Source organism: Rhinatrema bivittatum, chromosome 11 (assembly GCF_901001135.1).
Source record: "Rhinatrema bivittatum chromosome 11, aRhiBiv1.1, whole genome shotgun sequence".
Classification (NCBI taxonomy): Eukaryota; Metazoa; Chordata; class Amphibia; order Gymnophiona; family Rhinatrematidae; genus Rhinatrema; species Rhinatrema bivittatum.
The window spans coordinates 50,633,615-50,661,131 of NC_042625.1; the positions used below are offsets into that span (position 1 = coordinate 50,633,615).

The 27,517-nt window shown below is 46.3% G+C and overlaps 2 protein-coding genes across 2 annotated transcripts in view; both read left to right on the forward strand.

Moving 5' to 3' along the window:
* The window catches only part of MMP11 (matrix metallopeptidase 11), a 32,118-nt gene extending 21,987 nt beyond the window's left edge, over positions 1–10,131 (forward strand). The window contains exons 5-8 of the mRNA XM_029571494.1: positions 210–445; positions 5,206–5,410; positions 6,585–6,845; positions 8,040–10,131. Coding sequence (XP_029427354.1) covers positions 210–445; positions 5,206–5,410; positions 6,585–6,845; positions 8,040–8,182 — 845 coding nt within the window. The 3' untranslated portion in view covers positions 8,183–10,131. The remainder of the gene's footprint in view (positions 1–209; positions 446–5,205; positions 5,411–6,584; positions 6,846–8,039) is intronic.
* An 11,990-nt stretch (positions 10,132–22,121) lies between these two features.
* The window catches only part of SMARCB1 (SWI/SNF related, matrix associated, actin dependent regulator of chromatin, subfamily b, member 1), a 36,264-nt gene continuing 30,868 nt past the window's right edge, over positions 22,122–27,517 (forward strand). The window contains exon 1 of the mRNA XM_029570910.1: positions 22,122–22,313. Coding sequence (XP_029426770.1) covers positions 22,224–22,313 — 90 coding nt within the window. The 5' untranslated portion in view covers positions 22,122–22,223. The remainder of the gene's footprint in view (positions 22,314–27,517) is intronic.

The window sequence follows — 27,517 nt, forward strand, 5'->3', positions numbered from 1 at the left end:
GTGACTTCTGCAAGACTCTGCCACAGCCTCCCAATGTCCAGTGACTTTTGTGAGACTCTGTCACAGTCTTCCTGTCTTCTAGTGATTTCTCTGAGGCTCTGCCACAGACTTCTTTTCTCCTATGATTTCTGAGAGGCTCTGCCACAGTCTTCCTGTCTCCTGTGATGTCTGTGAAGCTCTGCCACAGTCTCCCTTTCTTGCTGCTGCAGGCACTGATCTCCTGCAGGTGGCTGCCCATGAATTTGGACATGTCCTGGGCCTGCAACATTCGTCTGTTTCCAAGTCTCTCATGTCCCCATTCTACTCCTTCCGGTACCCCCTGAGCTTGAGTGAAGATGACAAACAAGGAATCCAGCATCTGTATGGGAAGCCCCAGCCCAGACCCACCCCAGCATTGGAACAGTACCAACCAGACATCGAAACCAATGAGATCCCCAACATGGAGGTGAGAGCAGAGCAGGCAAAGTACCCCAGCAAACACTGGGTTACCAACAGGCCCACTGACATTTTAGGGAGGATAAGTCTAGCATATGTTACAAATCTCAACCTAAATCTATACAGTTGAATAAAAAAGTTGAGACATGCTTGGTCAAATTGTATATTTCAATGAATATCCAGGTGAACAGAAGCTGACACAGCCTCTACATGGTGCAAAGTTAACAAAACAGCTTTCTGTACTATTGAATTCAAATTTATTCTTTGCTGATTTTAACAGATTGAAAATAATAAAACAGTGAATATGACGTGTGCAAAATTTGGACATCCTTCCAGTTGATACATTACAATTTGTTAAGTTATTAATGAGACCCAAAAAGTTGATTGACTCATTAGGCTTTCAGTTAATCAGGTGAAGACAATTCCACAGTACTCTGACCCTTCTAACCTCTCAGGTTGTGATTGTTGTTCTTATATCTACTTTCAACAACCATAGGCTCCTCTAAACAGAATCTATCTGAAAATTTGAAAATAATTCACTCTTACAAAGCAGGGAAAGGCTATAAAAAAATATTTGAACACTTTCAGTTAGCAATTTCAACCATCAGAAATGTTGTTCAGAAATGGAAGTTACATGGAACTATTGAAGGCAAGGCAAGATCTGGAAGATAGGATTGCCAACTGGCTCCAGATTTTTAGGACTCCCCTGCATGCAAGTATTTATAGTCTTGCTTTTCTTAAGGAATGCAACATGGAAATCAGAATAAGTCCCAGGACTGGATCAACCTGTCCTGAAAATCTGGAACCAGTTGGCAACCCTATGGGAAGACCACAAAAAATCTCTGATGGAACTGCCTAAAAATCTGGAGCCAGTTGACAACCCTACGGGAAGACCACAAAAATCTCTGATGGAACTGCCTAAAAATGGGTCACATCTGCAAAACAGAACCCACAAATCATTGGAAATGACCTGATGAAAACTTTAGCTAAAACTTTGAGTAGTTGGCCACAGGTCCACAATACAGCATTGCTTATACAACAATGAGAAAGTTGTCAGAAGGAAACCTTTTCTACAATCTCATCACAAAAGTCTTCGTTTAAAATATATATATATAAAAAAATCTCGATAAGCCTAATCTTTTTGGAATAAAGTGTTTTGGACTGATGAAATTAAAATTGAATGTTTTTTCCACAACCACACAGGATATTGTAACTTCTATTTCTTAGCAATGTTTCTGACAGTTGAAACTGCTACCTGGAAGTATTTAGAGATTTTTGTTATAGCTTTTTCTTGCTTTGTAAGAATGAATTACAGTATCTTAATTTTCAAAGGCTCAGACAGCTGCTATATAGAGAAACTCATGACTGGTGAAAGTAGACAGAACAATCATCACAACCTGAGAGGCCAAAATATTTATTCAACTGTTAAATTGTCTTCATCTGACTAATTGAAGGCCCAATGAGTCAATGAACTTTTTAGGCCATACTAACAACATTTTTTTTAAAAAGTAGTAATGAGTAAAATGGAAGGGTGTCCAAATATTTGCACAAGCTGTATTTACGTTTTATTATTTTCAATCTGTTAAAATCAGCAAATAAATAGTAATTGTTACACTTGACGGTCCACGCAGCAAGGCCATGGACCACCGCATTCACCTGTTCTCCCGACTCTGGCCTGGGCTCTCTGCCCCATGATGCAACCAGCTGCCACGCTCACCTGCTCTCCCAACATCCCTCTGAGCTCCCTGCTCCACGATGCGGCTATCCACCGCACTCCTGCAGCAATGTGGCCCGCAGCAGAATGCCGATCCCAGCCTGCCTTTCATGCTGCCACCTCACGAGCCTTCTTTGGCATGCGCGCACCTGACTTCATTCCATTTAAAGGGCCGGTGGTGGTAACAGCTAGAGGGTGCCTCCAGATGCCCCTTCAGTGCCTCGGCAATAGGTCATCTCCATTGGGAGTGTATTGCCTCGGTGTTCTTGATTCCTGACATGTTCCTGGTTCCTGCTGTGTTCCTGAGTTCCTGTGCTTTGCTTCCAGTTCTGTTGGCTGTCTGGTTCACCTTGAGTTCTTGTCTTCATTGTCAGTCTTCCTCGTCTGTCTTCAGTGTTCCTCCTTGCTCCTGCAGTCTTTCATCCTTCTCTTTGTTCCTTGTCTCTTTGGAATGGACTTCTGGCTTGACCTCGGATTGGACTTTGATATTGCTTAATCTCTGCCTGCCACTGACCACTGCCTGTTTACCGTTATTGACTGAATTCTGCCTAGCCCGACCTCTGCCTGAACCTCAACCCTGAGAGAACTCTGCCCGCATTGACCACAGCCTGATCTGATTTCCTGCCACCTGCTCTGACCTGATTCCACTTTCCTTACTGTGCTGGCCTGCAACATCTTCCTCGTGACAGATCTTTACCCCCTCAGAGTCCCTCACCTAAATCCAGCCGGCCATGGCACCCAAGGGCGCAACCTAAGGAGAAAGAGGGCTGGTATTGGTGAAGATCCAATTGGGTCGCTGCTTCAGCCAGCTCTAATTGCCGACGATGGGAACCTGCAGGGCTCCTCCCTGCAGGTTGCGCCAACTCTCCCTCGGTCCAAGGGTCCACTTCTGCAACAGTAATTTTGCATTGAAAATTGCAGAAAGAGATTGTATTTAACTTTGTACCATGTGGAGGTTGTGTCGACTTCTGTTCACTTAGAGATTCATTGAAACATACTATTTGAACAGGAGTGTCTAAACTTATGCATACAACAGTAAATAAATCCCATTCACCTCAATAATAATTCTAGCATTTTAAGGAGTCAGTTGGTGTTTAGGCATTAACGTGGTGTGCTAGATAATGAGATTTCTTTGAGTTTGAACATCATATAAACTCCAGTGTCATGAATACGAAATCAAAATTAGAAACTAAGACAATAATATAGTCCCTACCCCAGAGAGCTTGGAAAGAAGTTTTAGAATTCAGCCTGCCCTCCTCTGCCTCCACAGAGAGTGGTGCAGCTGCTCCTACTTTATACAACGTCACTAATCTCAGAAGGGTACGCCAGCCTCTGCTTCTACAGTCAGGACTCTGTGAAGCTGGACCACAGACCTGCATGCTCTGGAAGGCCCATGCAGAAGAATATTGCCTTTAGAGAATTCTTGTGTTGGTCAGATAAAAGGTGTCACAGCCTGTGGACAATCCATTTTTCTCCAAGACTAATGTATAACTCTGCATTATGGACAGTGACACTAACATAGCTTCTGTTCATGCTATTCCATGCTGTGGGTACTGGCACTAACATGTGTTCTCTTTGCTCTGCATTATGGACAGTGGAACTAACATATCTTCCGTTCGTGCTATTCCATGCTGTGGGTACTGGCGCCAACGTGTGTTCTCTTTGCTCTGCATTATGGACAGTGGCACTAACATATCTTCCGTTCGTTCTGTTCCATGCTGTGGGTACTAGCACCAACGTGTGTTCTCTTTGCTCTGCATTATGGACAGTGGCACTAACATATCTTCCGTTCGTGCTATTCTATGCTGTGGATACTGGCGCCAACGTGTGTTCTCTTTGCTCTGCATTATGGACAGTGGAACTAACATATCTTCTGTTCGTGCTATTCCATGCTGTGGGTACTGGCGCCAAAGTGTGTTCTCTTTGCTCTGCATTATGGACAGTGGCACTAACATATCTTCCGTTCGTGCTATTCCATGCTGTGGGTACTGGTGCCAAAGTGTGTTCTCTTTGCTCTGCATTATGGACAGTGGCATTAACATATCTTCCATTCATTTTGTTCCATGCTGTGGGTACTAGCGCCAACTTGTGTTCTCTTTGCTCTGCATTATGGACAGTGGCACTAACATATCTTCCGTTCGTGCTATTCCATGCTGTGGGTAATGGCGCCAAAGTGTGTTCTCTTTGCTCTGCATTATGGACAGTGGCACTAACATATCTTCCATTTGTTCTGTTCCATGCTGTGGGTACTAGCGCCAACGTGTGTTCTCTTTGCTCTGCATTATGGACAGTGGCACTAACATATTTTCCGTTCGTTCTGTTCCATGCTGTGGGTACTAGCGCCAACGTGTGTTCTCTTTGCTCTGCATTATGGACAGTGGCACTAACATATCTTCCGTTCGTGCTATTCCATGCTGTTGGTACTGGTGCCAACTTGTGTTCTCTTTGCTCTGCATTATGGACAGTGGCACTAACATATCTTCCGTTCGTGCTATTCCATGCTGTGGGTACTGGCGCCAACGTGTGTTCTCTTTGCTCTGCATTATGGACAGTGGCACTAACATATCTTCCGTTCGTGCTATTCCATGCTGTGGGTACTGGCGCTAACGTGTGTTCTCTTTGCTCTGCATTATGGACAGTGGCACTAACATATCTTCCGTTCGTGCTATTCCATGCTGTGGGTACTGACGCCAACGTGTGTTCTCTTTGCTCTGCATTATGGACAGTGGCACTAACATATCTTCCGTTCGTGCTATTCCATGCTGTGGGTACTGGCGCCAACGTGTGTTCTCTTTGCTCTGCATTATGGACAGTGGCACTAACATATCTTCCGTTCGTGCTATTCCATGCTGTGGGTACTGGCGCCAACGTGTGTTCTCTTTGCTCTGCATTATGGACAGTGGCACTAACATATCTTCTGTTTGTTCTGTTCCATGCTGTGGGTACTGGCACCAACGAGTGTTCTCTTTGCTCTGCATTATGGACAGATGCACTAACACATGCCATGCCATACTGCAGCTACTGTCACCAACATGTGTTCTCTTTGCTCTGTGCAGCCCAGCACCTGTGACACAGACTTTGACGCTGTCTCCATGATCCGGGGGGAGCTGTTCTTTTTCAAGGCTCGGCTGGTATGGAGGCTAAGAAATGGTAAACTGCAGGCTGGTTACCCCACCCTGGCATCACGCCACTGGCAGGGGATCCCGGAACACGTGGACGCTGCCTTTGAGGATGCAGCTGGGAATATCTGGTTCTTTCAAGGTGAGCAGACAGAGGGGTGTAAGAGGGAAGCTTTGTCTGGGAAAGCAAGAGCAGACAAGTCCCAAGCAACATAGAAGTTTTTGGCAGCTACAAGAAGAAAAGTGGTTTGGTATAATAATACTTTTGTTTGTTTTCATTTCAAATCTTCTTATACATATGTCAGGCTTTGTATTATTCTGACTAAAGCTAGCCTGTTCGATTTGACTCTCTGGAGAGAACTGGCTGGATTTATTGCTGCTTCCAGCGTTTCTGAATTGTTTATCTTGGTCTGGGGAGTAGTCAGAAGAACAATTAATCAGTCTGTATAGTCAGAGAATGAGGCCCCCTTCCTCCCAGCAGTAGCTCAGATCTGAGAGTCACAGACAGAAAGGTGTGTGTCTATTTAGGGGTCTATAGAACTAAGAATCATTGGCCTGCAGATATCATAGTGCAGATGAGCGTGAGCAGACGGCACTCTCTCTTCCTGCCCATTGGCTTACTTCAGTCCTCCAATCGCAGGAACACATGGCACATACTGCGCTTCCTTTCTGACAGAATACCATCTGTTGACATACAGTATAAGGATCATTTTGGACCACTGAGCCTGCTCCACTGCCCCTGCCTACCCTGTTTTATCTCTGGTTATCACCCTACTTTGCCCTTACCACTGCCCTCTTGACTAAAGCAGATCTCCCAGCTGTCAGTCAGACAAGCCTAACTGCCCTCAGTAGGTCACTCCTTATCCATTTTTGCTTCAGTAGAGTGTGTAGTCAAGTCATTCTGCTGCTCTTGCTAGGCGATCTGCCCCTTCCCTCCAGTTATACCCAAGCACATACCAAAGCCCTGCCAATCTTCCATGCCCATTGACCTCATCACCTCTCCCTGAGTTTGATATAGCTGTAGCACTGCTCCATGCACATCTTGATCCTCTCCCTTTCTGGGTAGTGGGTCATGGGTATTTGCGTATCTAAACCTAGACCCTTTCTTTAACCTATCTCCCCCTCCCCTGTCTTTATCACTGCCTTATATATCTTCCCCAGCAGGCTTGAATTCGGCCACTGTTTCAGTGGTTCCAGACACCCAGCATTCTCTCAGTAAAAGAAAACCTTCCCCCTTGTTCCTGAGTTTCTTTTTCTAGGGAAAATGGCTCTGTTTGACTTTTGTTTCATGTCTCTCTTGCCCTCTCCTCTGCTAGGCTCTCAGTACTGGACGTATGATGGGGAACGAAAGGTCTCAGGCCCTCTGTCCATCTCGGAGCTGGGTCTCTCCATGTCCCACATCCAGGCAGCCTTCCTGTGGGGGACAGAAAAGAATAAGAAGGTTTATTTCTTCAAGGGAAGTAACTACTGGCGCTTCAGCCCGAGCCGCGGCCTGGTGGACAGTGTGTACCCCCGCAACATGGCAGACTGGCGAGGGGTGCCTCATGGCATTGATGCTGCTTTCCAGGATGAGCACGGTAAGCAAAGTCACTCTCGGGAGGGGTTCAGTGTGTGTGTGTGGGGGGGGGGGGGGGGGGGGGGGGGTTAGTAGATCATGAAACTTCATAGCTCTGGTGCTAGTGCAAGCATAGCTCAAATCAGCAGAAATAGCTGTTGCCATCTGACCATGGCTTGGTGCTTCAGTCTTCCACATCACTAATGGGCCGATACAGTACAGTGCGCTCCGGACTCAATTTTGCTGGCGTCCAGCATCCGGTTTCCGAACCCATGGCTGTCAGCGGGTTTGAGAACTGACGCCGGCAAAACTGAGCGTCAGCTGTCAAACCCACTGACAGCCGCCGCTCCTGTCCAAAAAGAGGCACTAGGGTCGCGCTAGTGTCCCTAGTGCCTCTTTTTACCTGTTTTTACTGCCGGACCTAATTTGAATACAGAATCGCGCGCACAGGAGAGTGGCCTGTGCACGCGCTGGGAGAGCGGGTGTTTGCCCACACTCCTGCGGACTTTACTGTATCAGCCCGAAAGTGTTACATCGCACCCAACTATATCTGACACCTACTGCTGAAGATTATGGATACGGATACTGAGCTCACCACTTTCCCCTAGACATGGTCCCTGCAAAGCAGGAATGAGTCACGGTGGCAGGATACAATGTAAGGGAAATTTGCAGTGATGCTGTCCACACTGTTCCTGCTCTGCGGTGGGCAGTGTGTGTGTGTAGCTTGCAATGCTGCTGCTCATGCTGTATTTGCTCTGCAGTGGGGCAGTGTGTGTGTGTATAGTTTGCAGTTCTGCTGCCCATGCTGTACCTGCTCCAAAGTGGGGCAATGTGTATTTGAGTGTAGGGCACTGTGTGTGTGTGTGTGGTTTGCAGTGCTACTGCCTACGCTGTATGTGCTCTGCAGTGGGGCAGTGCGTGTGTGTGTGAAAGTGTGAGGCAGTGTGTGTGTAAACTTTGCTTCTTCCAGTGCTCTACCTGTTATATGGTGAGGTAAGAGTGGTAGAACTGCTGCTCCTTCTGACCTTGGACAGGTCACTTTATCTTCCATTGCCTCAGGTACAGATTATAAGCCTTCTGGGGACATAGAAATACCTACAGTATCTGAATGAAGTGCCTGAAAAGCAGAGTATAAATAAATATATAACAGTAATAGTAGATCTCAGATTCTCTTTCATTTCCTCCAACTGCTTTGACCTGTAACCCTCATCTGCAGGCTTCGCCTATTTTCTGAGAGGCAGACACTATTGGAAGTTTGACCCCCTTCAGGTGAAAGTGGTAGACGGTTATCCACGCCAGATCAGTCAGGACTTCTTTGACTGCCCAGAGCCTCCTGCTGCATCCAACTCCTTCCGCTGACCATGGAAATGGAGTGTGTGAATGACTCCTCCCATCCACAATGCCCAGCCCTCCTGGTCTCTCCCATCATTTAGACCCTACAATCAGGATAAACAACTGGCTCCGTTTCTAAAATCATGTAGCTGGACTGTACTAGATCCAGCCTGGTGTGCGGAAGAAGGGAGACCTGACTGAAGACACAGTTTCACTGGATACCGGCAGCAATCTGGAGAAGGAATGGCACCCACAGACCAGAGTTCCTGGTGCAGAGGGTTATCCTGTGACGATGGAGTCCCAGACCTAGGGCTGTTTGATTACATAAGTTCCAGAATTGCCACCATCCATCCCCTCTCCTATTTCCCACAGCACAAACAGGTCAAGCAGATTATGCCCGACCCAACAATAACTCTCTAGATTCCAAGGAGACTTCAGAGCTCCAGTGACTATCAGGTGACGATCCAAAGTGAATGGCAAAGTTTCCTTTCTCCAAGGCTAAAAATGATAAGGGAAGAAGGGAAAAACTGACTGTGGAACTGTACTGCCACTTCTGTATATCATCGTTAGAACTAAGATGTTATTTTATACTAACCTTGTAAAAGTCTGTGGCTGTCAGTGCGGGACACTGAGCCAAACTTGTCTGTACTGTCACTTGCCATGCAATTAGAACCCACTTACTCATCTTCCTGTCATCTTGTTTCCTGAGTGCTGCTCATATGCCATAATCTCGGGTAACAAGTGATGCATTGCAGGGATTATCAGAACACCAAACCACAGGACGTGCAAAAGTGCTGTATTGCAATGCATTAAAATAATGCTACACTGCAGGGAGTGTAACAGGGCTATGTCCATGTCACTATACTGCACTGCATGGGGTGAAACAGGGCTGTGTATATCACTGCACTGCAGAGGCTGCAACAGGGATGCATCCGTGTAACTGCACTGCAGGAGATATAACATGGCTGTGTCAGTATCACTGCACTGCAGGGGTGTAACATGGCTGTGTCAGTATCACTGCACTGCAGGGGTGTAACAGGGCCGCCTCTGTGTCACAGCACTGCAGGGGATATAACATGGCTTTGTCAGTATCACTTCACTGCAGGGGTGTAACAGGGCTGTGTCCATGTCACTGCATTGCACTGCAGGGGGTGTAACAGGGCTGTGTCCATGCCACTGAACTGTAGGAGAGGAAGGGTGTAACAATGCTATGTTTGTGTCACTGCATTGTACTGCAGGGGATGTAACAAGGTTGTCAATATCACTGCAATGCAGGGGGTGTAACAGTACTGTGTCCATACAACTCCACTGCACTGCAGGGGGTATAACAGTGCTGTGTCTGTGTCACAGCACTGCAGGGGTTGTAACAGCACTGTGTCTGTTTCATTGCATTGCACTGCAGTGCAGAGGGTGTAACAGTGCTGCGTCAATGTCACTGCACTGCAGGGGATGTAACAGTGCTGTGTCTGTGTCACTACATTGCAGGTGGTATTACAGCACTGTGTTCATGGCACTGCACTGCACAATGGGAAGGGAAGGGTGTAACAGCACTTTGTAACCGTGTCACTGCACTGCACTGCAGGGGGTGTAACAGCAGTGTGTCCAAGCCACTGAACTGTAGGAGACTGCACTGCAGGAGGTGTGTCTGAGTCAGTGTGCTGCAGGGGCTGTAAGTGTAATAAATGTACATCTGTCCCACTTTATTTCCTGCAGTCCCTGGTCCATCTGTTCTTTTTCCCCATTGTGCTGACAGAAGACAGAAACCAGTCTTGGAGAAGAGGGACCACCATTTCCAGGTTCCTCCTTCCAAGCATTAATCATTTACCTCATTCTGGCTACAGCTCTGGGAACCCTCAGTTCTCTACTATTTTTGGAATTTCTGTCATGCTGTTTGGTTTCCTTTTGAAGATAACCTGTACTGTACAACGTTTGCAAATGTTTTCATGTTTATCAATAAATGGATTCTTTTTAGTTTATCTCATTGGTGAAGAGCTGTGTCCAAATTTGGATGAGGTTGCATCTCTGAAAGGATCTACAGAGTGTAGAGAAGATCTAAAATAATGGTGTAGTCTAACCTATGAAATGACATTTAAGGACTGCAGTGCCGAAAAGCGGAATATAAAAATCAGATAAATAGAATAAAATAAATAAAACGCAGGTCTTTGCAGCCCTGTCCTGGTAACTGCACAGTCAGTCAAGTTTTTGGCATATCCACAGTGAATATGTGTGAGGTAAAGTTGCATGCACTGGAGACCCTATCGGAACACATTTATCTTATATATATTCATTGTGGATATTTTGAAAGCTCCACTGGCGGTGGGCTCACCAGGATACTTTTTGGAAACCCTTTGCTAAGGCTTTTCTCTCATTCTGTGTTTATTGGAAAAAAAAAAAAAAGCTTAATAAATTAGGCCCTTATCTTTATCTTTCTTAACACTGATTAATCACTTAATGATTACTCTAAGTAATTACAAATAACATACATAATAAAATTAAAGAAGATAACAAAGGATAAAATTCACAAACAGACAAAAGTAGCACTGATATGGCAAAGTACTGCATTCTCTAGCCTGATATAATACTCAGCATTACACTCCTTTAAAACACAGACACCAGCAATAAAATCTCAGATCATAAACAAGTTAATTAAAAGAACTTAAAAGTTAGCCATAGCAGGACCGAAAGGGTCATAAAATCATAAATAAGCTTGGTTAACAAAATTTTAAAACTTAATCAATTAGCAAATTCCATATTACAGGGGCAGCAAGTGAAAAAGTACAGTCCCTTGTGTCTGCAAGGTGAGCTTATCTGACGGATACCACACCAGTAAGCTTTGCTGGGATGATCTCAAGTTCCGCGTTGGGCAATATGGCTTCAACAGATGTTACGATTCTGGCTGCTGTGCAGCCTCCTCGCCACCAGAGCTCCTTTACAAGCACTTGCACCTGGCCTATCTGCACCACGCCCAGACTCCAGTAATTAACCCTGCCTAGCCCAGGCCTCGGTGCTTCAGCATCGAGTTCCTTGGGCTCCCAGTTCTACCCACCCATTTCTTGCCTTGCTCTGTGGCCTACAGGCCTTCTGGTTCCCTTCTTGCCTTGCTCTGTGGCCTGCTGGCCTTCTGGTTCCCTGCTTGCCTTGCTCTGTGGCCTGCTGGCCTTCCTGTTCCCTGCTTGCCTTGCTCTGTGGCCTGCTGGCCTTCTGGTTCCCTTCTTACCTTGCTCTGTGGCCTACGGGCCTTTTGGTTCCCTCCTTGCCTAGCAACCTATCCTAGGCCTTCTTGACCCCTTGCCCAGGTCTCTCCTTTGAGGCTAGGCCATTTGCACTGTTTTCTAGCATTCTGTATTCCTTGTTCTGTGTAGTCCTTTTCCTGGTTTGTTCTGTCTTTTCATAGTCTGTTGCTCCCTTGTTCCTGTTCCTTACTCCAGTTCCACGCTTACCTGCATCCAGTTACTATACTTACTTGCATTTGTTTCCCGTGTTCCGGTTATACCCATACCCGCACCCACTTCCAGTGTTCTAGCTCGATGCTTACCGGCATCCACTTCCACGCTTACCCACACTCTGTTCCAGTGTTCCTGAAATTCACCTTTACTTCCATGCACCTCAGTCTACTCCAGAAACTCAGCCAGCCTGTTCCTTGCTCCAGAGATTCAGCCAGTTTGTACCTCGCTCCAGAGATTCAACCCAGCCTGTTCCTCACTCCAGAGACATCCTAGCCTTTACCTTATCTTTGAGTTCCAGCACGTCTGCTTTTGTTCCTGTTCCTGCCTCACCGGACTACCCGCACTTGCTCCAGTCCTTCCATCCTACGCCACTCCTGGAGGTGCTGTTCACCTCACCTTGCTACCGCCCAAACCCATAACAACAGAGAATTGGACCAAGGGGAAGTCTCACCGTTAATTAGTTTAAATACCATAAGACAAATTTTGTACAGAATTTGGTAATGAATTGGTAGCCAATGCAACTTCACAAGAACTGGTGTTCTTGGCAATGTTTGCCAGAAATTAATCTAGCGGTGGCATTCTGAAAAAGTTGAACAGGCTTCAGAACAGTAGAGGGAGACCAAGGCAGATGGCATTAAGTAGTCAGTAATTGGCAAGCTAGATGCTTGTACTACTAAACTAAACTCTGATGGTTTCAATAAGTACTTTAACCACAAAAAGTCCTTACAGGTCAGTTTTAAAATGAGCGTGCATGGGTCCACACACACACGTATAGGCACATGAGCGAGGACCTGGAATTTTCAATTATACGAGCGCTTATTTATTTAAAAGGTATTTACTGCTTATCAACGTTTCTAAGCGGTTTCCAGAATAACGTTCATAATCAGAACAATAAACAGCTAAAAACATACAGAAAATATTAAAAATTAAAATAAATATAAAACAAATAAGATGCATGCGAATGTTTTAAAATGAGAGTATGCTCCTAATTTTAAGAGGTGACTCGAGCACCGCTAGTGCGTGTGTCTTCCAATGGAACTCGTTGGCTTTTATGCGCGTTTGTCAGCAAATTGTAAAACATTCCTGCACGAGGCAAATTCCCAGTTTTGCAAGGAGTCCACCAGTCTGTCCAGTTAATAGCGAGGTCTTTCAGACCCCTCTGCTTCTTAATCCTACATACCCACCAGTTAACCCAGCCCCCTCACCCTGTCCTATAAGTCCTAAAACCCGAGATCCACAGACTTGCTCCTCATCAGGGGCAGAGGTAACGTTATGCAGATATCTGGCATACACGTGCTGCAGTTTTTAGGTTTTAAAATTTAGAGTTGCACGGATAAGTCTTGGCCCTGTCTGCCCCTTTTCCCTTACACATGCACGGGAACATACAAACGTATTTTGCAGCTTTTTCAAATCCGCGTTGCTCACATGTGGCCCACATACATGTGTACGTGGGCTTTTTTGCACCTGCTGTGCTTTTAAAATCGACCTGTAAGTTTGTAAAATCCAGGCTTAACATGAGGGCAAAAAGCTAGGTTCGAGTCAATCCGCACATCAAGGCTTTTTATAGAAGAACAGATAGAGTAAGTGATACTGTCAGCATCAATTGTAGCAGGCTGAAATTTGGCATATGGTCTCTGAATTAAACTAAATTCAGTTTTAGACATGTTACGAGCTAATTTGTTGTGAATGCGCCATTGTTTGACAGCAGATAAGCAGACATGAAGAACTGCAAGAGTGCTGGACCATGTAGAAGGTAAGTCATTTGCATAGATCTTGTAACCATCAACGTTTTACATATCAGGACTAAACAGATATTAAGACTCACAAAGCTCAACAGGTCCTCTCTTAAACTACTCAAAACTTGACAATCAGAGGACACTATACCTTTCTTTATGTACACTGATGTTTGGTATTTTTCATTAGGCTAAACCATATGTTGGTAATAGACTTACTGGTAAATATGCCCTTCTTTAATTTTTTATTCCATAATTTGCTTAAGCTGTTTAATATTTCTTATTGGCCATCCATTAGTGATATCCCTCAACCGGTAGCGTTTTCATAATGTGCTTGTCCTTATAGAATTAGCTCTCTCTTGCACGGTCTCCGTAAATCGCCTGCATGACACTGGCAGTGTTTCAACCATTCCATATTCATCAGGGACTAAGAGAGATTTTTGCGACTTGAACCCTTTCATAACGCCATGTTGCTATGATAAAAAATAAGAACCATACACTGGCTCCCTACACAGTACTACACCCTAGTCAAAATCCTGGTCCTAATCTTTGAGGCCCTAAAAGGCCTGGTACCACCTACCTCAGAAAACAGCTCACTTGTTATACAAGAGGGAGGTGGAATAGCCTAGCAGTTAGAGCAGTGGTCTACAAACCAGGAGACCAGGGTTCAAATCCTGCTGTTGCTCCTTGTGACCTTGGGCAAGTCACTTTACCCTCCATTGCCTCAGGTACAAACTTAGATTGTAAGCCCTCTAGGGATAGGGAAATACCTACAGTACCTGACTGTAAACCAATGTGATATCTCAGATTGAATGTTGGTATATAAAAAAAAACCCATCCTCTAGGCCAGTATGCTCACTACCTCAGCAAACAACTCACTCATTACACATCCTCCCAGCCAGTATGCTCAATAAACAACTCAGGCTTTCCTGATTAGGCAAGCATTTGATAAGAGTCCATGCTTTTCCGTAGCTTTGCCTATCTTTTGGAATTTTACTCCTGTGTTTTCGAGTCTTGCAGAATGTTTAAAAAAAATCAAATAACGGTTTTACAGGCTTTCCTGATTAAGCAAGCATTTATTTGTTGATACCAGTCAGGACTGTTTCCTCACTGGGCTTGGGATTGTTGTACTATTTTAATGTTATTTGTTAGATATTATTTTGATTGTTGATTATTATGTATGTTACATTTGTAAACCCCTTAGCGCTTAGGCGTAAAGCGATTAAGAAATTTTATTAAACTAAACTAAACGCATTACGCATCCTCCTAGCCAGTATGCTCACTTCTTCAGTAAACAACTCACTCATTACACATCCTGCCAGGCAGTACGTTCACTGCCTCAGGGAACAACTCCCTCGTTACACATCCTCCTGGCCAGTACACTCACTACGTCAGCAAACAACTCACTCGTTACACATCCTCTCAGCCAGTATGCTCACTACGTCAGCAAACAACTCACTTGACACACATCCTCCCAGCCACTATGCTCACTACCTCAGGTCCACCTATTGGCACCGGCCCTGAAGGAAATGCAACTTTCTCAGGATCAGACCCTGGAACTCTCTATTACTAGAGGTCCAACTGGCACCGACCTCGGCTTTAGGAAAACTGAAAACACGGTTATTAGTAGAAGTCTTTGGCCCCATAGCCAGATTTGTAAAAATGTGACCAGGCCCTTAGATCAGGTCTATGTCTTAATAGCACCTCTTACTAACTACCACCCCTAAAAGAACGAGGGGGCACTCCATGAGGTGGTGAGTGTAGCACATTTAAAACTAATTGGAGAAAATTCTTTTTCACTCAACGCACAATTAAACTCTGAATTTGTTGCCAGAGGATGTGGTTAGTGCAGTTAGTGTAACTGGGTTTAAAAAAGGTTTGGATAAGTCCTTGGAGAAGTCCATTACCTGCTATTAATCAAGTTGACTTGGAAAATAGCCACTGCTATTACTAGCAGCAGTAACATGGGATATACTGTTTCTGGGTACTTGCCAGGTTCTTATGGCCTGGATTGGCCACTGTTGGAAACAGGATGCTGGGCTTGATGGACCCTTGGTCTGACCCAGTATGGCAATTTCTTATGTTCTCATGTAACTCCATTCACTGATGTACCCTACACTTACCGCTTGTAATGTTTGAATCATTTCAGCTGTAAACTGTAACTTTTATATATACTGTGATGCAGTGCAGCACTGCCGGGGTCAGGAACAGCCCCCGGCACCATAGGATGAGGTCAGATAATACCAGAGGCAGACAGCAGAGGGTCTATTTCAGCCTAGAACCAAAGAGACTGGGAGGAAGGCTAATTAGCCTCTCCCAGACAAAACAAATAAACCATTCAGTGCATCCCCTGCATCCCGCAGAAGTGCAGAAAAAAAGACTGAAAATAAAGTCACAGTTATTGTCATGACTGGAGCTCACGAGCTCTGAGTAAGAGGAGTGGAAAAGGGTAAGGAAATCTCCAGACAGCAGAGGGCCTATTTTCAGACCATATGAAAATTGCCCGGGAAAGGGGCACCAGCCCACTCTCCCAATGAAATAAAAGGCGAACAACTGTGCCCTGCATCTCGCAGGACACACTATGTAGCGAACTCAACTGTGCCCCGCATCTCGCGGGGAACACAGAGAAAAATGGCCTGACAGACAGCAGAGGGTGTTGCCGAAGACACAAAAAACTACAACTCCCAGGTTCTTAGAACCACCACCTGACCCGTGGGCAGAGCAAGAGGAGAAACATGTGTCAGAGGTAAATGCTAACGAGTCAGACACAGCTGAATCGATGGAGATGGAGGAAGGGGGCGTGCCAGCATGGTGGCAATGGCCAGAAAAGGCCAGCTCCTCTGAACAAGAGGAGGAAGGGATGGAGGTAGGTTCTGGGGGAGAGGAATCCTCCAGCTCAGTAATGGATATCGAGTAACTAGGAAGCGAGAGGGGTACAAATGATGGATTACCAATGATACCTTAAAGGAAGGTGGGAGGAAGGGCTCTAAAGAGCATATTGTGTTTAAATGTTTAAAAGAGGGTTTTTGACTTAAATAGTACCATTGGTCAAGCACCTGCCATTGGGGAGCTGGAGAGCCGGGATACAGACCTGGATATTTCAGGCACTGAGTTCCCCAGAACTGGTGGAGATGGGGGGCTGAAGAAGCAAATGTAAAGAACATTTGAATTGCCTTATAAACTGTTTTGAAGAAAACTGTGTCTTTGCACTGTCTTTTGATTGGGGGGTGGTTTCACCACCCACTCCTTCTAAGGAGAACCCTGAAGCCAAGCAGAGACATGGCCTGCTTAGACCAGGACCTGGGGAGTTACGAGCGCCTGGCGGCTACAGGGGCAAAGAGTCGCTGAAGACGTAACCAGGGTCACAGAGGAGTGGCAGATCCAGGCAGCGCTGGCGGTGAGCCGTTACAATACGTACACTTGAATTGTAAACTGTAATCTATATGTGCTAAATGTTGTTGCTCACTGAACTCTTTGTAATACCCAATTCTGTCTGTGACACGCTTTGCACTCTTCTGCTGGTAAAGTATGAGAGTTGATGCAAACCCTTTTGTTGTAGGTCCACTATAAAGAGTATTACAGTAATCCAGCTGTGAGGTTACCATGGCATGGACTACTGTGACTAGGCCTGCCTTCTCAATCAAAGTACCCAAACATTAAATAGATCATAAGCTACTATTGCTTAATAATTAATAGCAGACGTTTTCCTCTAGGAACTTATCCAAACATTTTATAAACCCAGCTACACTAACTGCTGTAACCACATCCTCTGGCAATGAATTCCAGAGCTTAACTATGCGCCGAGTGAAAAAGAAATGCCTTTGATTTGTTTTAAATGAGCTACTTGCTAACTTCATGGAGTGCTCTCTGGTCCTTCTGTTATCTGAGTGAGTAAATAACTGATTTACATTAACTTGTTCAAGTCCTTTCATGATTTTGTAGACCACTACCAGAACTGCACACAATACTCAAAGTGTGGTTGCACCATGGATCTACACAAAGGCATTATGATATTCTCAGTTGTGCTCTCTATTCCTTTCCAAATAATTCCTAACATTCTACTTGCCTTTTTGACCACGGCACATTGAGCCAAACATTTTAAGGTAGTCTGAGGTCCTTTTCCTGGATAATGATTCCTAACATGGAACCCGGCATCTTGTATTTCTTGTTGGGATTTTTCTCTACATACATCACTTTGCACATATCCACAATTATTTGATTTATATTCCGCTTTTTGGCATTTCAAAGCAGATTACATTCAGGTACTATAGGCTTCCCTTTGTAAAATTCAAGTTGAACCTCTCCATTAAACCCTGTATATTAACCATGGCTAGCTAAAAAAGGGAGCTGATATTGCCCCTGTATAGGTCCCTGGTGAGATCTTACTTGGAATACTGTGCACAATTCTGGAGACCACACCTTCAAAAGGATGGAGTCGGTCCAGAGGGTGGCTACTAAAATGGTCAGTGGTCTTTGTTCTAAAGCATATGGGGATAGACTTAAAGATCTAAACATGTATATCCTGGAGGAAAGGCGATATAGAGAGATATGATAGACATTCAAATATCTCAAAGGTTTCCATGCATAGGAGATGATCCTCTTTCAATGGAAAGAATGAGGGGTCATGAGATGAGGGTGAAATGGGGTAGATTCAGGAGTAATCTTAGGAAATATTTCTTTACAAAGAAAGTGGTGGATGTGTGGAACGGCCTCCCAGTGGAAGTGGTGAAGATAAAAGCAATATCTAAAGAAAGCATGAGATAAATACAGAGGATCTCTAAGGAAGTGATGAGAATTGTAATGCAATTGGACAGATGGGCAGACTAGATGTGCCATACTTTTTTTCTGCCATCATGTTTCTCTGTTTCTTCTAAGTAGTCAGTAATTTTGTCTTTAAGAATGGCTTCGACCATTTTGCCTGGCTCAGTTGTCAGGGCTCACTGGTCTATACTTTGCAGGATCACTCCTGAAGTCCTTTTTTTAAAAATTGGTGTCATGTTGGCCATCCTCCAGTATACTGGTACCTTGGCTGTTTTAAATGTAACCCCCTGTGCATTGAGGGTCATCTTCTCTGCTTTGGGGAGCCTGGGGTAACTACAAAAGTGAGGAAATTAATCTCAGTTGGGTCGTGAGCTGGGGGCAGATAAACTGCACGACCAAACTGGATGTAGGTGTTGTATCGGAGGTGGACCCTTGGGCCGAGGTTGGGTTGACGCAACCCATAGGTAGGGACCTATGGGTCTCCACCGTCGGCAGGTGGAGTGGGCTGAAGATAGAGGCCACTGGAGCTTCACCTATACCAGCCCTCGTTCCCCGTGGGTTCAGCCTTTGGGTGCCGGGGCCGACAGGACTTAGGTGGGCCTCGAGGTTGGTTTGTGAAGAAAGGTGGTTCAGCCCAGAGACAGCAGTCGATAGATGGCGTAATCCTACCCTGGACTGGGTTTGGTACAGGAACTCGGGCGCCAATGGTACGGAAAGTAACTGGAGGCGCTTAAGCAAAGAAAGGCCGGAGCCTTGTAAGTCCACGTCCAGGGAATTGTTATTATTCGTAAGGGTTTTGGGTGGATCCCTGGACCTGTGGCAGATGACCACGCCCACGGGGGGGAAGTCCCTTGAGGGGCCACAGGTCAGGCTCAGCTTAGGAGACACACACACACTAGTTCTTTTATTATACAGGATTGGTGAACCATCAGAGGTGACAGTAGTGAGCTGGAAAGTAGCCCGGTTTGGCTTGTAGTCCCTCAGGCTCTGGAACAGTGATCCCACAATGGCTGTGCTGTAATAGAGAGAACTGATATTGTGAGTAGTAGCAGGATATGTAGAGTTCAGGAATAGAGCCTCGTTGGTAATGTACTCATGCAGCGGTCTCTCAGTGAGGAGCACAGGAGCTGGAGTAAAGGCAGGCCCTCGAGGAGCGAGTACCTGGTTCCAGGGAATAGCTCTGAGAGATAGAGATGGTAACTCACAGATGTTATAGACAGCAGTGTCTTCCTGGCAGAAGTGGAGTCCAAGTAGCGAGTCCAGGAACATGGGCCCTCGAGGAGCGAGTACCGGTTCCAGACGGCGACCTGAAAGATAAGAAAGAGAGAGGCCCCCGAGGAGCGGGTACCCCAAATAGAGTAGGTCCAAAGGAGGCAGAGTTGCAAGGTACCGAAAGCGAATCCCATCTGTTCGGAAACCTTTGCTAACTCGATTAGCTAGCAATCGCGTAGGCCTTTTGTATCCTGGATGCATGATGTCATCACAGGGGGACGCCCCTGAGGTTCGCGCCACTGAAGGTACTTGAAGCAGGGCCGCGCGGCGCGCACGCCCTAAGGCAGCTGAACAGTATGGCAGGAGGCAGTGCCCAAGCCGGTCCGGGGATGCCGGAGAGGACGGCAGGCAGACGCCGCGGCAGCCAAACGTCCGTCAACCGTGGGAGGAGTTGCCAGAGAGGTAAGGAGGGCGGAGTGGAGACGTTGGGCAGCGACAGTCGTAACTAGAGGAGGCGTCACTGACAGGCTGGGATCAGGGCCAGCGGCAACCGGGGGTCACGGCAAGCAATGTAGAATTCTGGACACGGAGAAATCTGTAGCGAGGTCAATCAAGGCAATGGTCAGGGCACGAAGAAGGCAAGAGTAGTCAAGCGTAGCAGAGGTCCGGGGGCTGGAGATAGGCTGAAGAGTAGTCAGGAGTAGCAGAGGTCCGGGGGCTGGAGATAGGCTGAAGAGTAATCAGGCGTAGCAGAGTCAAAATCCAGAGAGCCAGTCCAACACATAGACAGGGCAGGAACGAGGAAGACAGGAACCGGGAACCACAAGAGTCAGGCACATGAAGTAGAGCGGATTCTCTATCAGCAACGAGTACTCAGACTATGAGGAGACCTGTTGCAAAGGCAACGCTATGGAGCGAGGCCTGAGCTTATATACACTGAAGTGTCTGATGCCAACATCCGGGGCCGCGGCCAGGTTCCTGCCACGGGCCCTTTAAAAGGATTAGTGATGCATGCGCCCATGGGGAGGGGCGGGCGCAGCGCCGATGGCGGCGTCTCTCCACGGGCCATGTGGAGAGGCCCAACAAGCAGGGGCATCTTGGCTGGCAACACCGGGAACCATGGAAGAGCCAGAGGCACCGGAGGCGACCCGAGGTTGGAGCTGGCAGCCTACCGCCGCCAGTGAAGAGGAACCAGGAGCTGGAGTCCGTGCAAGAAGGTGAGAGGGCCACGCCGTGGGTCTGCCACGGGCGGCACACGTAACAGCAAGAGCCACACACAAGCCCTTCAAAAATAAAAACACTGTCCATATCCAAAACTGTACTCCAAAAAGAAAAGATAGTTTATTAAAGTATCTTCAGTTACTGTAGAAAGAGTACAGCTTTCAGCTTCACAGCAAATCCAGTAAGACTTTTCTCTCAGCCTCCCAGACAGCCTCAAACAACTTATGTTACAGTCTATATACACCACTCTTCAGCCTGTACTAGGCCACACTGTTTAAATTCTCTCTTCAAACACAGTAAATGTCAACGTATTCATTCTAGATCTCGGATGGCTTCAAGCTACTCACGTTCCCTTGTTGCAGGAGGAAAAGGGAGGCTTTCAACCCTGTTTTCAGGATCCAACCAGGCACAGGGTTTACTTTTCTGATCCCTTCACAGTTCCTTTCCTTTCCAGTAGTTTTAATTCTTAAATACAATTTCCAGATGCTTCATACAGGCTGAGAAACTGCTGGAGTATCTCTGTCAAATTCTCTCCCCTTTTCCCCTTGAAACCCCAGCTGCTGCTTTCTCTTCACATGGTGACTCTGGGGAACCCACTCTTGCTCTGAGAAGGGTTACATTTCTTGCTCAAACCCAGCACCTACAGGCTGAACTAATCTGTCTGTAAAGAGATTCAGGACTACCCTTTGACCAGCAGATAACCTTTCACTAGCTGGAACCTTCCCTGCTCTTTTGTCCTCTCTAGGACTTCCCATAGAGGAAAATCAATTTAGCAATACACTCTCTGCACATTACACTCTGCAATTATTTCTGTGGCAAACAAGAGCCACACGAATCACTAGAAACAGGTCTGCAATTTCATTTTTAAGTTCTTCAGGATATGGGTGAATATCATCTGGTCTCAAGTGATTTCTTTGTTATTCTTTATTTATTATTTTTATATACGGATATTTGATCTAAGATATCACATCAGTTTACATTCAGATACTGTAGGTATTTCCCTATCCCCAGAGGGCTTACAATGTAAGTTTTGTACCTTTAGTCTATCAATCTAAATTATTACATCCTCCAGTTTCACACTGATTCCATCTAGTCCATAAAGTCATCAACATCAAAAAATGTTAATAGGACGCCAACATCCTCCTCAATATAGTCGGAAGCAAAGAATTTAGTTAGATTTCCAAAGATGTTTGCCTCTACATAATAGAAAGGAAGAAAAGCTTAAGCCTTAGACTGTAGACTCTCTGGGGATAGGGAAAACCCTACAGTAACTTGCTTTTTTAAGATACCATGAGCTGAATGTAAACTTTGAATCCATGGGAGGAGCTGCTGGCAGATATAGCTGTGCACAACACACAGGAGAAAGAAATCACACTGGCCTAAGAAGCCAGAGCCATGATTCCGCACTGTACAAGACTTTTCCCCTCCCGCGGAGTACAAGCAGAAGCATTCCTAACAAAGGACGAGGAGCGCGTGCACCCGTGCATGCCTGGCTCGTGGGGAAACAAATGGTTGTAGACTGCGCCTGCGCCTGGCTCGTGAGGAAGCAGATGGATGTAGACTGCGCCTGTTCGGATTTGGAGGCTCGCCTGGCGCGCGGCCCGCGTGACGATGGCAGATCGGCGCCTGCGCGTCCGGTGACTGAGGTTGGCTGGTTCGCGGCCGGCTGAGGAGGGGCAACGAGAAGCGGTCAAGATGATCATGGCTTTGAGTAAAACGTTCGGCCAGAAGCCGGTGAAGTTTCAACTGGAGGAGGACGGGGATTTTTTCATGATCGGCTCCGAGGTACCGACCCGCCACCGGTGCGTGGTCTGCTTCTGTTGGGTTCGCTGTGCGGGGCCCGGAGCGGGGGGCACTTGGGGGCCGGCGAGACCCTGCTCACTTCTCCAGTCAGCGGGGCTGTTGTTTTATTTATTTTGTGTATTTCTAATTAGTGCAGTCAAATCAGAGACACCAAACCGAGAACAGAGCAGGTACACAGGTATAGCCGAAGCCATCTATTGATTTAAAACTAGTTCTCAACCGCCAGATGCATAAAAAAAAACATAATTACACAAGAAAAATACAACAGAGGGCGTTATTAAACAAGCAGATCTACTAATTGCTGCTGATGGGGCAGGTCACTACAAGTCAGCCAAAGAAACAAAGCTCTACGTCCCACTGACTGCTTCTTGTGCTGAAGGCCTGTTGAAAGAGCCACATTTTTCGGGCCCCTTTAAAGGCTCTTATATCTGACACCGTCCTTGGCTGCTCAAGCATGCTGTGCTAGCGCAATCTGTGATCTCACTCAAGTGAGCTTGCTGGATTATCAGTACTGTCCTTTATTAGCTGAGCATAGTGTTCACCTATGTGCTCCAAACCATGGCACATCGGTATTCATTATTTTATGAATTAGCACATGTACCTTGGAAGTTAATTCTAAATTGAATTGGTAACCTAACCAGTGTAAAGCATCTTGCACAGGCGTAAAGTGAGTATAAATACTCTCTCCGGTGAAAATACGAGCAGCAACATTTTGTAATAATTGTAATGTAGTTTCATCTAGCTTGAAACAGACTGAGAAAGAGAGAGCACCTATCTATAAGGCCCTTCTAGTAGTTAGCTATTTATATCTCTATAGGAGGCTCACCTAGTAACTCAAAGTGAGGTTTAGGTAGTAGTGTAGGGGTTAGGGGCCACTTTGACATGCAGAGTGAGACGTATGAACAGAATAGTACACTTTTGTGAAGATTTGATGTCCTTCAGTGTGAGGTAACTTGCACAACTATGAGATTTGTACAATGTTTTCTCAACCTAGGTTGATGGACTCTCTACCTGGACCATTTTAATCTTTTTCTGCCATCATTTACTGTATATGTTTACTATGACAGAGGTACTGTCTCGAGTTAGACTGAAGGTGCAGTGAGCCCAGCATCCTGTACCTAAGAACATAAGTACCATGCTGGGTCAGATCAATGGTGCATCGAACCCAGCATCCTGCCTCTTAACTGTGGCCAATCACTTTCCTAATGGGGAGATCCATTCCATGGTATTTGGCTCTTCTCCTTCTCTTTTATTGTTTCATGATCTTGTATTTTGCTATAATTTATTTTACTGACTGAATTTTGCACTGTTAGAATAAATTGTGTATCCTTTATTATGGTCATACTCCATTGGTAAAAATTGGCATAAAAAAGTGCTCTCTTTGATATCTTACTTATGCTTTATATTGGGTTATTTCCTGCATGGGGCAACATTGGATCACTTGCATTTCTTTGGGTTTATGGTTGTAAAAGTTACAAAGAAGGAGCTTTTAAACAGAGGAATGAAATCTAAATCAGAATTAAAAAAATGGATTTTAATGGCTTGTCATTCGTTTGGACCCTTAAAAGAATTCTTTCTTTCCTGTTCATATTCCGATCAGTCCAGACAAGTGGGTTTTGCATCTCTACCAGCAGAAGGAGGCAGATAATAAAAACTTTTTAAGCACTGCTACATAACCGAGAGTGCTACCTGCACCCCCTTGCCAGCCTCTGCCGTGAGGCTGGCAAGAGGGTGCCAGCCTCAGGGCAGAAATAAACCTTTGCATGGCAGGACTTCCAGGGAGAGTTCCGGTCAGGCCACCAGAGCCAGTAAGGCCTCACAATGAAGTCAGCCTGGTCCACTCTTCCATGTAAGCAGTGGTGGTGGTGGGGAGGAGATTAACCCTTTTCTTCAAGGAGTGGACTAAGATAACATTGGACCAGTGGGTTCTACAGGTGGTAAGAGACAGTTACACCTTAGAATTTTCTTGTCCGCTGAGAGAGGCTTTTCTGGTGTCCCACTGCATATCCCAAAGCAAGCGGGAGGGAGTCTGAGACATTGCTCCATCAGCAAGAGCTAGAGGTGATTGTGCCGGTGCCTCCGGCGGAGAGAGGAAAGGGCAGGTACTCCATTTATTTCGTGGTGCCCAAAAAAGAAGGCACGTTTAGCCCTATTCTGGATCTTCAGAAATTCAACACACCTTTGTGGGTGCCGTGCTTCCGACTGGAAAAAATTGCGGATGGTAATAGCAACTGTGCGGAAAGGAGAGTTTCTGGCATCTTTAGACCTGTCAGAGGCATATCTGCATATACCTATAAGGTTGGAGCACCAGACATTTCTGCGGTTCATGGTGTTAGGGCAGCATTTTCAGTTTCAGGCTCTCTCTTTCAGGCTAGTGACTGCGCCACAGAGGTTCATGAAAATGATGGTGGTTGTGGCGGCAGCCCTGAGAAGGGAGGGGATTCTAGTTCATCCTTACCTGGACAAATGGCTTATCAGAGCAAAGTCATAGATGGAATATGCTCAGGCAGTGCACCGGGTTATGGAAATGTTGCGTGCGTGCGCGCGCGGCTGGGTGATTAATTTTTCAAAGGGTCATCTGGCACCAACTGTGTGTCTAGAGTATCTGGGAGCGCTATTTGACACCAGAGTTGGCAAGGTGTTTCTGACCCTGGGGAGAGTGGTGACATTGCAGGCGCAGATACTTCATTTGTTACGTCTTCCAATGCCCAGAGCCTGGGATTATTTACAGGTGCTGGGTTCAAAGGTGGTTCCGTGGGCCTTTGCCCACATGCATCCTATCCGGAGAGTTTTACTGTCCCGTGGGATCCATTGTCGTCTGATTCTCAGCGGCTGTTTCCGCTTCAGGGGGACTCAAGATCCAATCTGTCCTGGTGGCTTTCTCGCCGCAGTTTGGAGAAGGTAAATCTGGAGACTCCAGACTGGGTAGTGATGACCACGGGTGCTGTCCTCAGTGGTTGGGGGGCAGTATGTGTTCGCAAGTTGTCTAGAAATGAGAACGATGTGCGGAGCATTGCTGTGTTTGAGGGCGAGTGTGTTCTCGGACAGTGCCACAATGGTTGCCTATATCAATCATTAGGGCAGGACAAAAAGCCACGAAGCAGCTCTTGAGGCCCAGGAGCACTTTGTTGGGCAGAACAGTATGTGGAGGGGATAGCGGCTTCGCATATAGCCGAAGTGAACAATGTGCAGGCTATCTCAGCAAGTAACAGTTGGATCCAGAGGAATGGAGTTGACGAAAGCAGCCTTCGACCTGTTCGAGCCAAGTGGGACATCTCGCAGATGGATCTAATGGTGACAGGGAAAAATGCCAAAGTGCCTCGCTTTTTCAGTTGCAGAAGAGAGGTCGGCGCCAAGGGCTTGGACGCTCTGGTTCTTCCCTGGCCAACGGGGTTCCTGCTATACTTTCCTCCATGGCCCCAGGTAGGGCGTGTGTTGCGGCACATGGAGAGACATCCAAGCAGGGTAGTATTGGTAGCACTGGAGTAGCCACATCACCCGTGATTCGAGGACCGGGTTCAGCTCACAGTAGACGGGCCTGTACAATTGGCTCATCTACCACATTTGCTGTGACAAGGACCAGTCTTCTCGGATTGGGAGGATCGCTTTTGTCTCGCGGCTTGGTTTTTGAGAGGCGACATTTGCAGTTGAAGGGATACTCTGAGTCTGTTATTACCACTTTACTTTAAGCTGGAAGACCGTCCACATCTGGGTTTGGAGAGCGTTAGAATCCTGGTGTGGTGTTCAAGGGTTGGATCCTTTGCAGGTGGATATTCCACTTTCCAAAGGGGCTGGCCTGTAATTCACCGCATTCAAGTGGTGGCTTTAGGTTGTCTCAGAAATAAGCTGCAAGGTGTCTCACCCAGACATGGTGTGTTTTCTAAAGGAGCTCAAACATTTGAGACCTCCAGTGCACAGGTTGTGTCCAGTGTAGAGCTTGAATTTAGTTCTGTGAGTGCTCTGTGAAGAACCCTTTGAGCAATGCGGAGAGCGACCCTGAAGGATCTTATCCTGAAAGTGGTCTTTCTGGTGGTGATTTGTTCAGCCAGGCATTTATCGGAGCTGCAGGTTTTGTCCTGCCGGGAACCTTTCCTGGGGATAACTGAGGATAGAGTGTCGCGCACAGTGCCCTCATTTTTGCTGAAAGTCGTTTCCTCTTTCTACCTTAACCAGACGGTGGAGCTTCCGGCCTTTCTGAACTGGGCTACGGAGACATCACAGTCTAGGGAGCTTCATTTGTTGGATGTGAGACGGATCCTGTTACGCTTCCTGAAGGTCACTAACAGCTTTCGGCATTCAGATCATCTGTCTTATTTGGTGGGGCAAAGAAAGGAAGCAAAGCGTCCAAGGCTACGATTGCGCAGTGGTTAAAGGAGGCTATTTTCTCAGCTTATCTTTGTAAAGGCCAGAAGGTACCAGAGGGGTAGTGGGCGCATTCTACTAGGGCGCAGGCAGCCTCCTGGGTGGACTGTCAGTTGGTCTCTCCTCAGGAGATCTGTAGGGCTGCAATGTGGTCTTCCCTTCGTGCTTTCACCCAGCATTACCAACTGGATGTTAGGGTAATGGGCGAGACTACTTTTGGCAAGAGTGTGTTGCGCGCAGGTCTTTCAGGTGCCCGCCCAGTGTAGGGGAGCTTGGGCACATCCCATTTGTCTGGACTGACCTGAGTATGAACAGGAAAGGAAAATTGGTTCTTACCTACTAATATTCGTTCCTGTAATACCACAGATCAGTCCAAAGACCTGTCTCCCTATTGTTGAAAGACCTTTATGTACTCAGTCTGAAATTTTTCTGTATGAATACAGAGCTGGTAGAGTTACAAGGGTTTTCAGTTCCTTTGTTTGATGAGTGGGGTTCCAGTTTAGAGAGACTCCAACCATGAGTTTTCTGTTCGCCCTGGTTAGGCTAATTTGGTGTTTTTCACTCTACTTGGCTTGGGTACAAGTCAATACAGAGGGACTGCAGGTGGCACTCTCAGATATTTAGCAGTGCCTCAAAGTTTTTGTTCTCTGCCTCCGACTGCTGGTAGGGGATGCAAAACCCACTTGTCTGGAATGATCTGTGATATTCCAGGAATGAAAATTAGCCGGTAAGAACCAGTTTTCCTTTGTGCATGACTGTCATTGTACAAAGTAGGACTGCTTGCAGACAGGTGACACATCAGTAGTCACAATGTACGGAGGGAC